At 37.0% G+C, this 12,765-nt stretch overlaps 2 protein-coding genes across 3 annotated transcripts; both read left to right on the top strand.

Moving 5' to 3' along the window:
* Positions 996 to 5,153, top strand: LOC18776589 (probable inactive receptor kinase At4g23740). Of its 2 annotated transcripts, XM_007210234.2 has the most exons (4): positions 996 to 1,224; positions 1,340 to 1,432; positions 1,828 to 3,166; positions 4,298 to 5,153. In XM_007210234.2, the coding sequence occupies exons 3-4, from the start codon at positions 1,852 to 1,854 to the stop codon at positions 4,951 to 4,953; spliced, it is 1,971 nt and encodes a 656-aa protein (XP_007210296.1). In that variant the 5' UTR covers positions 996 to 1,224; positions 1,340 to 1,432; positions 1,828 to 1,851; the 3' UTR covers positions 4,954 to 5,153. The 2 variants fall into 2 exon arrangements, with proteins under 2 accessions (XP_007210296.1, XP_020418967.1); XM_020563378.1 differs by lacking the exon at positions 996 to 1,224 and having other exon boundaries at positions 1,236 to 1,432.
* On the top strand, positions 6,753 to 10,246 carry LOC18777117 (ubiquitin-conjugating enzyme E2 10). The gene is made up of 5 exons (XM_007209679.2): positions 6,753 to 6,872; positions 7,009 to 7,081; positions 8,667 to 8,794; positions 9,240 to 9,344; positions 9,904 to 10,246. Exons 2-5 carry the CDS (start codon positions 7,012 to 7,014, stop codon positions 10,045 to 10,047), a joined length of 447 nt encoding a protein of 148 aa, XP_007209741.1. The 5' UTR covers positions 6,753 to 6,872; positions 7,009 to 7,011; the 3' UTR covers positions 10,048 to 10,246.

Below are 12,765 nucleotides of genomic sequence, written 5' to 3' on the forward strand. Positions count from 1 at the left end.
TTGGATATCCATCATTATCCTTTTTGCAGTTTCTTTATGTTTGGAATAAATTACCGAGACTCTTTAGGTTCTATGTGTAGTTTTCACCTCTCATTTTGTAAGAGTTTTTCACCTCGCCTTTATGAGAGCTTTTCATCTCTTTTTTGTGAGAGTTTTATTTGTATTGTTATGACTTGGTTTTTTCAAGCTTTATCTATTTTTGATTATTCTGAGTTTGTAATCTTAGTTAGGATGACTATACCAGAATTTCTTCGATCGTGCGTGATTGTTAGTAGAGGCGCATCAGATTATCTTAATTTTGATGTTAGACCCCTTTGTTATTGTAATGGTCCTTTGTGGCTAGTTTGTATTAGCTCTTTGTAGAGAGTAACTTTTTTGGTTAAATTATGAATGCAATCCTAAAATTTTTCAAAAACAAAAAAAAACTATTAATTTAATTGGAATAGTTCAACTTCGAGTCACCAAACATTGGATTTTTTAGGTAACAAAAGTAATATAGAGATTACTATGTAAACAAAATGTTATGCCTTATTTGGATAGGATAAAGTGGTTAACAGCCCAGAATTTTTTATATTAAAAAAAGCAGAGATGAAAATAAAGAGTTACCACAGTAAATATTATCTCTCAGTCACTGTAAAACAAAAAGTAAAATTATCTCTGGTCAGATTTTGAAAACCAAAAGAAGTCAAAGAAATGCCGTCATGCAATCGAACGGGCTCTATGCACCCACGCAAAACTCGGAGCCCGAATCGGCGGCGAAGATTAACCGAAGACCTCCTCTCGTCGTCGTTATCGTTAAACGACAGCACGGGGACGAGAGCACGTTGGTTCATATTTATCAAGAAATTAATTTCGCGCGGGTCCACATATCAGACGTAGACGAGACCACGTCACTATCGCAACCCTACCCACAATAACGGCGTTCCGTCCACCTAGTCACGAACTCATGATCCACTCTCTCCCACTACCGATGACTTATAATTACTCGCCTCCCTTCCCCCAACCTCCTCTTCATCCCCGGAAGCCCTTCGAAACTGCCAACTTAAGTAGCGGTTTTTCTGTTCTTATTATTTTATTATTTTCTTTTTTTTGGTGAAAGAAAGAAAGAAAAAGAAAAGAAAAAGTAAATTTTTGGTCCATTGGGCAACAGTTTTTTTTGTTTGCAGGTTCATTCATCTTGGATGCTATTTTAGCAGCACCATCAGTTGAGAGTCATCATAACATGTACGTTTCCACTGCGCTCTCTCTCTCTCTCTCTCTCTCTCCACTCATACTCTGCTGTTCCACATTTTACTTTGTGTTCTGAAAGAGTGAATTTTTTAAATTGTTTTGGTCTCAGAGGCAGAGTTGCACTAATTTTGGACTTGGGTTCACTCTAAAACCAGAGGACTTTGTTGGGTCAGATCTGAAACTGAAAGGAAATGGTGGGCAGGTGAGTTGAGCTTCTGGGTACTTTGGTTTTCATTTTTACTTGTTTGTTGAAATGTTTTCCCATGTATAAATTTTGGGTTTCTGCTATTTTTGAAATTTGAACGGCAAAGTTGAAAGAAACAAAGTTACAAAGAACAAAGAACAAAAAGAAAGCTCGGTTTCTGGTGGTACATACTTTGCTTTTGCATAATAAAATATGTTCCTTTTTGACTATAAACACGATATTCAAAGCCTGCAAGTTTCCATTTTTTATAGCAGAAATTTCTCAGAGTCACCTCTACTTTTTCTCGACAATAGTCTTGGAATCTGATTTTTTTTCCTTTCTCTTTTCGCTTTACATTCTGTCTTTTGTATTTTTAACTTAATTTGTTTCTATATTTGTTTGTGCATCTTCAGCCAAAACCCTGAAGGGCCAGAACCATGAAAAGAGAGAAACTTTGCAGAAACAGCTCGTTCTCTGCTTGTAGTGTTGGGGATTTTGGTAAGGGGAGAGTGAGGGAAATGGCAGGTCGTTGCATTCTGTATTGGATTTTCTTGCTGGGTTTGGTTTTCTTGCAAGGAAATGCAGACCCAGTTGAAGATAAGCAAGCCTTGCTTGATTTTGTGAACAATCTCCCTCACTCCCGCTCTCTTAATTGGAATGAGAGCTCTCCTGTGTGTGACCATTGGACTGGAGTGACTTGTAGTGAGGATAAGTCTTATGTGATAGCCGTCCGATTGCCCGGCATTGGATTTACTGGCCAGATACCACCTTACACGCTTAGCCGCCTCTCAAGGCTGCAAATTTTGAGTCTTAGATCCAATGTGATAAGTGGGCAGTTCCCTTCTGATTTCTTCAACCTCAAAAACTTGTCTTTCCTCTATCTCCAATTCAATAACTTCTCTGGACCATTGCCCGGGGACTTCTCAGTTTGGAAGAACCTCACCATTGTCAATTTGTCTAACAATCACTTCAATGGGAGCATTCCTTATTCGCTTTCCAATTTGACTCAGCTTTCAGGCTTGAATCTTGCTAACAATTCCCTTTCTGGTGAAATTCCTGATCTCGAATCAAGCAAGTTGCAGCAGCTAAACTTATCTAACAACAATCTCAATGGTAGTGTTCCCAAATCACTTCAGAGGTTTCCAAGGTCGGTTTTCGTGGGTAACAACATTTCTTTTGCTAGTTTCCCACCCAGTCTTCCTCCTGTTCTTCCACCCGCCCCTAAACCATATCCGAAATCTAAGAATGGTGGGAAGCTTGGTGAGACAGCATTACTAGGAATTATAGTTGCTGGTGCTGTTTTGGGCATTGTGGCGTTTGCATTTCTAATACTTGTTTTCTGCTCAAGAAGAAAACAGGAAGATGGGCTTTCTGGAAAGTTGCACAAGGGAGAAATGTCACCGGAAAAAGTGATCTCAAGGAGTCAAGACGCGAATAATAAACTGGTTTTCTTTGAGGGCTGTCATTACGCATTTGATCTGGAGGATTTATTGAGGGCTTCTGCTGAGGTACTTGGAAAAGGGACATTTGGTACAGCATATAAGGCAATATTAGAAGATGCAACCGTTGTGGTGGTGAAGAGGTTGAAGGATGTAAATGTTGGGAAGCGGGACTTCGAGCAACATATGGAGATTGCTGGCAACATTAGGCATGAAAATGTGGTTGAACTGAAGGCATATTATTATTCCAAAGATGAGAAGCTAATGGTATATGATTACTACAACCAGGGGAGCGTCTCTGCTTTGTTACATGGTATGTTACTATCTTCCATCCTTGATGAGTGTTAACTTGATAACTGTAATTTTCTCTATTTTGAAAATTGTTGAATGCAAATAGCTGATTGTTGTACTTCTTATTTTGGAAATTAATAACCTTTAGATCCTGTACATCATAGAAGTTGTCTGTTTATAAGTAGTCATCTGTAGCTAAAATTGTTTGAGTATTTTTCACTTCAATCATTCTGAATAATTTGTTGGAATTGTACTACTAAGTATATGATAGATGCCAGTTGGAACAAGTCCGAAACATAGTGGAATACTATTGGTCTGTACTGCAGTCCTTGTTTTGAGATGATCCTGGGTCTGTCAAAATGTTAGAATGTGTCTTGGCCTGCTGGATGTAGCATATGGTCAACACTTGTGAAAATATTATGCTGCTAAATTATGTAGATTCGGATAATTCACTTTACTCTGTCATGTGTAGCAATTCTACTGTGCCAATAGCTTAGAACTGTTTAATACTTGAATTTTTGAGTTTTAGAAGCTACCGTTGATTCTGACAATAAAACTATAGTGACTGCTTATGAGTCCAGTGGTAATTTATGCATTAAAATACTAACTAGCAAGTACCAACAGGCCTTGGCATCCATACTAATGTTATGTTGCCTTGTACCTTCGTGAGGCTTTCTTTGACCAAGTCCATGCTATCAATATAAAATGATCTGTTGAACATTAGGGAGTAAATATCTTCAAAGACAAGCCTATTAGTGTAAATGATATTTATCTGGTTCTTCCATTCTAGGGTCGTTTGTTTGTAAACCATGTGGTGCATCGGACATATTAACTTCTCTAAAGGTAGAGATATGCGAATGTTGTATTTAGGGAATCATGTGTCATTCTTTGGTGCACTGTTAGTTTTATCTTGATCAAGGAACCTTCAAACCCCCAAAGTTTCTATGTTCAAAAAACATCTGTTGTAAGCTGGTAACTGGGAGGAACTCAGTTTTATTGAAGAAAATCTATTGTATTTGTCGGATTTGGCATCTTTCGGAATGACAATATTTAGTTGGTGTCATGCTTGGGAATTCTAACTCCATTGTGCATGTTGCACTGCCACCCACTGTAGAGATTAATATATATCTTGCATTGCTCTTTCGATTTTCAGGTAGAAGAGGAGAGGACAGAGTCCCTTTAGATTGGGATACCCGACTGAAAATAGCTATTGGAGCAGCAAAAGGAATTGCTCATATACATACAGAGAATGGTGGGAAGCTTGTCCACGGAAACGTCAAAGCCTCAAACATCTTTGTAAACTCGCAACAGTATGGTTGTGTTTCTGATGTTGGCTTGGCAACTATAATGAGCTCACTAGCTCCCCCAATCTCCCGTGCTGCTGGTTACCGAGCCCCAGAAGTGACAGACACCAGGAAAGCAGGACAAGCAGCTGATGTCTACAGTTTTGGGGTTGTGTTACTGGAACTCCTCACTGGAAAATCCCCTATCCATACTACTGCTGGTGATGAGATTGTCCACTTGGTCAGATGGGTGCATTCAGTTGTCCGAGAGGAGTGGACAGCAGAAGTGTTTGACATAGAGCTCATGAGGTATCTAAATATAGAGGAAGAAATGGTAGAGATGTTACAGATTGCCATGTCTTGTGTGGTAAGGATGCCTGATCAAAGACCTAAAATGCTGGATGTAGTGAAGATGATAGAAAGTGTCCGCCGGAATGATAATGAGAATCGACCATCGTCTGGAAACAGATCTGAAAGCTCAACCCCACCACCAGTGGTTGGAACAGAACATCCAACATCACAATGAATGAACCATTTGCTATTTTTCCCATCTAGTGATGTATTTCATTTCATCTCAAAATGTCGTTTTGCTCCAGTGAATGAACAAATTTTTTTCAATTTTTTTTTCTTCTACTTTATCCCATTTAGGAAGAGCTAGGTCATGTATCAATGTAGTAGTGACTATAATTCTGGAAATGGCATTTCAAATATGCTTTTTGGTACTTGGAACTCTCTCTCTCTCTCTCTCTCTCTCTCTCTCTCTCTCTCTCTCTCTCTTAGACACACACACACGCATATTAAAAGGAGAATGCAAAAAACATATTTTGCTTGAATAGATGCATAGGCATAATCGTGCCAAAGATGCTATACATATCTTTGTGTCATATAAAAACTGACTGCAAGAATAACTTCCTGCTGGCCTCTGCATGGGTCCTACTATGTTTTCCTGAAGGATGCAATGCAACTGTTTGTACAACTGTTTTTCACAAAATCTGTCTTTCAAATTGATTATTAACATTCTTCCACTCCAGTTAATATATAGAAGGGTGTTTTTGTAAAAACTCTTTTTTGTTTTGTTTTTTTATCTCAATCATCACTTATTTTATCCAAAGCAACTCACAGCGGAGGGCATCATGATCTACAAGCATAGATTGGACATTTATTTGGAAATATTCTGCTATTGCACGTGAAGTCTTCAGAGCTGTTTGATGCTGGCAAAAGCTCATCAGAATGTGAAAGATACTGGAGGGAAAAATCAAACACACCAACAAAATCTAAAAGTTGTGTTTGCTTTTGCTCAACATTTCAAAGCAGTGTCCATAATCTACATGTAAAAAGATACGTTTCGAATTAGGGTTTTGCTCAAGTTTAGTCCAAAAGAAAGAAAGAAAAAAAACTGCTTCGTTTCCTGGTTTCCATTTACAAAAATACCTTTTTGGGAAAATTTATACGAGGGTATGTTTGGATAGAAACAATGAATTTTGATATTGATAATATGGTTACATTGGTTAGAAAAATGTTGAGAGAGATGCTGGATACAATGTGATTGAAAATACTGGGTACAATGTTGTACTATTATGACCTTGAAAATGATTAGGTACAATGGATGGATTTCATTCTATTCTTTTTCGTGCTAAGATTATAATGAAGAAAATCTAACTATAAAGATAAATTTTCATAGATTTGAAACCTAACATTCCAAATGGAGTCTTGCAAGAATATTGGGGATAAACAAAAATATATATAGGTATAGGTGGTTTTGATGTGGTCAAATTTTGGGTTGTAATCGAGATTTGTCATGTCATTGTCATGACTAACTTACCTAAGATATATCTGCAATACGACCTATTTCTTAATTAATTTCTAAGATGCATCTTATCCTTTGACTAGAATTTAAGACTAGAGTTTACTTATTTTTAAGACTAAATCAATTGCCTAGCCGTCCTTATTGAAAAAATAACTTGATTTTCTAACGATGTCCACATATTGGCCTTAACGCGTAGAAAAATTTAGGTGATCATTTTAACCATATTACAATGTGAGTGCTACACATTAAATTATTAATCTTTATTAACAAAATCATCTTACATTTTAACTATGATTACCTAAAACTAAATACAATAACACATGTTTTTAACAAATGATAAGATTTTTTATTTTTTATTTTCTATTGTCACAAGGGACAAGATTCGAACACAGAAATCACTCCTTTTTCTTTTTTTCTCCATTGTACCATGGTCTATAGAATGGCACACTTTGATTGGACGGATGTGTGGAGCAAAATTACAGTCTTGTCCCCTCCTCTTTCCCTAGGTATAATATATAAACTCATTTTGAGTGGTTGTTCAAGAGCTACCACCTTCTCAATAAACGCAAAAGATTAAAAAGATAAAAAAAACATAAAATCTAAATCAATAATAAAGCAGGAGGTTCTCTCAGGTCAAGGTACTCTCTCTACCATCTCTCTGCTACTTGCACACAAGAAATGAAATTTGGGTTTTCTTTGTTGTGTGTGTGAATTTATTAGATTGAGGTCAGGTTCATCTAGGGTTTGGTTTGGTTTGTTTGTTGGCTTGTGAAGGTGATGGCGTCGAAACGGATCCTGAAGGAGCTGAAGGACCTCCAGAAAGATCCTCCTACTTCATGCAGCGCTGGTACTTTCCATTTCCAAACCCGATCCGTTGCCTCTTCTTTTTCATTTTAATTCTGCTCAAGTTTTAATTTTGTGTTTTTGGGTAAGAATTATGTAGAAGTTTGTTGATTGCATCCTCTTTTGAGATTTTGGCTCATGTGTACCATCTGATTTGAGCTTCCATCTATGCTTATTTTTAGAAATTTGCTATTTTTTATTAACCCAGACCAGGAAATCTGTGCAAAGCTGCAGTCTTGCACCGATTTGGTGGTCAAATCAATTTTGTATTATTGTTCTCATGCTAAATTATGTGTTTGTCTCATAATCAAATGGAATTGCATTATTTTTAAGTTGGTCAACTGAATTTCATCGTTAAGAATCATCAGAGAATATGAAAGAAAATAGTGAATGATATGGGATACTGAAGGTGCTATTGTGTGGCAGTTGTTACCCATACCGATTTCCTTGCCCTAATTAAATGGCAATAGACCTCCTACCTAGCATCTTGGGTATAAATGGGTAATTACCCTTTTAACTCCTTGTTAAATGGTCTGGGTTGTGGGGACCTGTAATGACCCACTGAATCCTCAGAAAGAAAAGCTTTTAATTTTAAGCCTGGTTATCTGTATATCCGCAGTGGTTGGGACTGATTTTTGTCATTCTGAGTCTTGTATGATTTTGAGGGCTGAGTAGACATTAAAGGTGTTAAAGAGGGAGGTTCGGGCAGTCAAAGAAGTTGGCTGGTAATTTGAAGTTGGAACAATGTTATCCTTTGGTACAGCTGTTGTATTGTTTTAAATGTTGTGGTGGGAAGACTCATTCTTGTCTGCCAGGGTGGGTGGTTGAGTATTGTTTCGGGGTTTCTTTCTTGACGCTTACGTCAATAGATTCTCTGAAATAGCATTCCTTTGCAAGTGAAGGATCAAATGCTTTCTCTTTCTTCTTTTAATATATTTCCCCTTTGGAACACTGTCTACACCATTGAGTGAATTATAGTATCTTGAGCTGGATATTTCCATAATGGACCTACACCCACCCACCCTTAAAATTGGATTAGATGGCCATAGGCAATAGATATAAGTGGCAAATAAATGGTAGTTCTTAGTCTATCTAGTTTACGACGCACCCTAAACTGACTCATTTGCCACCTTTGGTGCCATAAATGCTATATTATTTTGCTGTTAATTTGAAGATTACCATTACTTTGTCTTATATATGGATATCTTATAAATGATACACTTGTTTTTGAGTTTTGAATAACTCAACTGTGGTTGGAATCTTTTTGTCATCATCATCACGCCACCCTGGATTTTAATACCCTTAATGGCTGCAAAAGTTCATTCTTTTGGGAGAATATGAAGTCACTCATTTATAGCCACAGCAGTCTATCTACTGTGTGGAATAAATCTATGTGCAAGTGAAACCCTTCAAATCTTTTAGGCAATTGGAACTCTTTTGTATCAAATTTTCTCAATGAATTGGTAACTTTTGGCTGCTTTTTCTTTTCAGGAGAAATTTACACAATGAAACTATTCTGATAAATGACTACGTCATTCTTCTCAGCAGATATTCAATTTGATTGTCTTTACTCTAATGTATATCTTTAGGGCCAGTTGCAGAAGACATGTTCCACTGGCAAGCGACAATAATGGGTCCTGCTGACAGTCCATATGCAGGTGGAGTGTTCCTTGTCACTATACATTTTCCTCCAGACTATCCTTTTAAACCACCCAAGGTACTTGCTAGCTTTCTATAAATTTCACATCAAATTGGTCTTCTGTTGCATGGAAGTTCCTTTTTTTATTGCTTTCATGTGAGAGAGAGAGAGAGAGAGAGAGAGAGAGAGAGAGAGAGAGAGAGAGAGAATCTGGCGCATATTGTCTTGTGGCCTATCACACCTATGTTTGATGTCAAATGTATTTTCAGACTCCCAAGGGAGTTGATAACATTGTGATAGTAGAAATTGACAATTATAACTTATTTAGCAATGAAGTAAGATGGTGTTCCTGAAGTTTAAAAAATCCCAAATTTTAACAAATGACTAGGAAATACTGAACTTTTGCGCATTGTTTGTTTTCAAGATCATTTCCATGTAAAATTGGCACGACAAACTGAAGATTTTGTTGTCCAACTTTTCATTCGTTCATTACTTTTTGCTACTTATATGATCTTTTGTGCAGGTTGCATTCAGGACAAAGGTGTTTCACCCTAATATCAACAGCAATGGTAGCATTTGCCTTGACATTTTGAAAGAACAGTGGAGCCCTGCCCTGACCATATCCAAGGTAAATGCTTAATTCCTAAACAGGAATAGTTTTTTCATAAATTTTGAGCGTTCTGTAGAAACTTGTTTCCCCTATTGGGATTCTACATATGATTCCATTTTATGTCTATAATTTCGGATGCGTCAATACAGGAAATGCTAATCAATAGGGCTGAAACTCAGGTTTTTACATACAGAAATTGCAATTGTATTACCCTGAAGTTTTACAAGTTAAGATTTGCACAAAAGATAAAGAGCTCTATGCAATGAAACAGCATACAATCCTTTATTGACCAAAATGATTTGCTTTTCTTTATAAAAAGAAAAATAACAAATTATCATCTGTGCTAATTCTTGTGTCCAAGAAATTTTCCATAGTGAAGTACTGATTGATCTTGTGGATCCCATTGCATTTTGCAACTGTTATGATGTTGTATACTGAAAATGAAACATGGTTGAATCAATTGTGCCATATTCATTGAACCTGGTATGATTGGGAAATTTTGGTGCTGTTATAGTTGATGCAATGTTATGTTATTTGTGTTACTGAAGCATGGGAACTGGTTTCACTTTATTTTCAGGTATTGCTTTCAATCTGTTCACTGTTGACAGACCCCAACCCTGATGACCCTTTGGTTCCGGAGATTGCCCATATGTACAAGACTGACAAGAACAAGTACGAGACCACCGCAAGGAGCTGGACTCAGAAGTATGCTATGGGTTAGTGTGAGCTGCTAGGACACTGAGAGGAGGGCTTTCTGTCCCTGTGGCATTGATCTGGTGATCAGATGTATGAATGGCGTGATCTGTTCTTCACATAAGTGGACCAATAGGGAGAGTATTCTGCCCTCGGAACGCAATTGCTTTGAATTGTTAATTTGTTATGCAATATTTATATATAAGACATTGAAACCATCTTATCTCTCTCGTGTCTGAAACCCCCTAACAACCCAAAAGAAAATGAAATTTGACCCCACAAAGTCGAGATAGATATGCCATTGAAAACATGTTAAGAGTATGAACCCACATAATAATTGCATCACTTTATGCACATATTAAATTATCCCATGATATCTTGGGGATTTTAGAGAATTGATTGAGTGACTGGCCAGGTGTTTGTAGTTCGTGTTGAGCCGATTATCTGTGTAAAAGGTTTGGCCAGGTTAGGTTGTATATCATGTGTATTAAATTTGGTTGAATCTGGCAGTAGTGCAAAAGAATTTTTCATCAGAACCAATAAATTTTTAATTGAACTAAAAAGAAGACATAGAATAAAATTGGGAAGAAAAAGTAGCCCAGTTGTGTGCAGGCATATGGGCCATCACCATTAACATCAAGCTGTCACATTTGTGTCTTGACACATGGATGGAAAGGAGTTCATTTCCCATCGGGGTAAATGGGTTGGGCCCAAGAAATCTATTTTGAACTGAGAAGGTGAGTTTTACTTGTGAATTGATAAAGAATTAGAACTAGTGGTATCCTGCAAGAGGCTTGTAGTTAAAGTGGTTATGAATATGTACCTATATAACATGAGGTCGTAAGTTCGATATTTGATTTTCCCTTGTAATTATTTTAGGATTAACTTGGAGGTTTCTACAGACCAAATCATATAAGGAGAACATTTACAAGTCACAACCCTCTTTGGATTTGTTCGGTACTAAAATGAAGTTTCAAGAAATTGGCAGAACACTTGCACGTTTATCTCATAACAGTTGATGGTGTGTGGTGGGTGATGGGTCTTGATATATGATTCATATATATATATGCTGGAAGAAGGAAAAAGCTGTTCAGAAGAGGGTGGCCCACTGGGGTTACTGGGCTTCCATTTCTGTGTGGCCTTTCAACTTCAAGCACTCTGAGTTTTGAGGTTGCCTTTAAGTTTCCTGGATCCTGCAAAAATCTAAGAAAAAGAAGTGAGGAGGAGGAGGAGGCCTAAGCCTAACAATGACAGGAGCAAAAATCCAAGTGACAGTACAAGTAGAATGGTAAAATCTTCTTTATGAAGCAAAAAAACACCCAAAAAAGAGTCAAAATCTTGTTAATTAATGATCCAAAATCTAACCTTAGCTCCCCCACACCCTTTTTTTTTCTCCCTGTGGTCAGCATCAGAACAAGTGGATGAATAAAACATCAGTCAAATTGTAAAATTTTTGTCAGTACATTATCAACATGTTGCATATCAATATTTGGATATCAAATCCCACACAAACAGAAGATGACAATTCTGTCATTTGGGAACAAATGTAGGGCCACAATCCTAGGGCATACTCCTACGAACAGGACCTAACCCTTACCCTTGTTTTTTAACCCTAGTCTTTTCTCATTTTCAACGTGGTAAATATAAATTACCAATATAAAACTGAAATCATGGTCTTTAGGGCATGCCCTACAAGTTGGTTCTATAGGGTTAGAGCCTAGGGCCAAGGGCCCTAGAGAGAGAGAGAGAGAGAGAGAGAGAGAGAGAGAGAGAGAGAGAGAGATACTTGTTCCCCTCACGTCTCGCTTTCTTTACTCAGTGTTGTTGTCGTTGTTTGCTGTGTGTGTAGCCTTGGCCTTTAGGTAGGCTTTTTTCACCTCTTGTGTCGTTGAAAAGCCATTTTATGCTCCCACATGAGCCTTTATTTTAAATCAAAAGATATAATTTTTGCTTTATTGTTATTAGGTTCGAATTAATTGATTCAAAGTCAAAACATTAGAGACAGCTTTGAAGAACATCAGCCCATCTATCTAGGGGAACCTCTTTGGGTGGTGCCAGTTCTCACCAGAATAAAGAACTTCTTCATGCGAATGTGAGCTAGGGGTAGACAGTACCCTTTCTTGTACTCAAGATCGAATTTCTCTCTTTATAAATTATATTTATTTAGAATAATTTTTACTATCCTTTGTATGAAAGAAAAAGAAATTAAAAAAAACTTATTCCTATGACACAAAACATACATGTTGTGTTCTTAAAATTGTCATGCATGTTCATATTTACATCATATGTTTAAATAAGAATTAACTTCATCAGTTTTTGAATTGATAATCTGACAATATTATCTACGTAAACCATACGAACTCAAGAATCCACCGGCCGGAAACTATGGAGTCAATAACCATGGCCTGTTAACCCTTGTAATTTAATAAGGTTTTGTTCCCCATGAAAACATAAAACAAAAGGCAAAATGAAGCTTAGTTAGTTGTATCTTAGTGGCACAGAGATATCATGTTTTTCTATGTCTAAAACACCATTGTATTTGGAGTAGTTAATTCGAATTGCACGTGGAAAGCTTAATGCAGAAAAAGAAAAAAGAAAAAAATCCAAATTAATGAATTATCCCCCGGCAAATGGGTCGTGCTTAGGAGTTGGAAAGGACCCTGGCCCCAGAAAATCAGGCCCCTAATTCCTACTTTAATCACAATTAGTTTTCTACTTTTAAAATTAAAATAAAATTATTAGTGTA

The sequence above is a fragment of the Prunus persica genome, chromosome G5 (assembly GCF_000346465.2).
Source record: "Prunus persica cultivar Lovell chromosome G5, Prunus_persica_NCBIv2, whole genome shotgun sequence".
Classification (NCBI taxonomy): Eukaryota; Viridiplantae; Streptophyta; class Magnoliopsida; order Rosales; family Rosaceae; genus Prunus; species Prunus persica.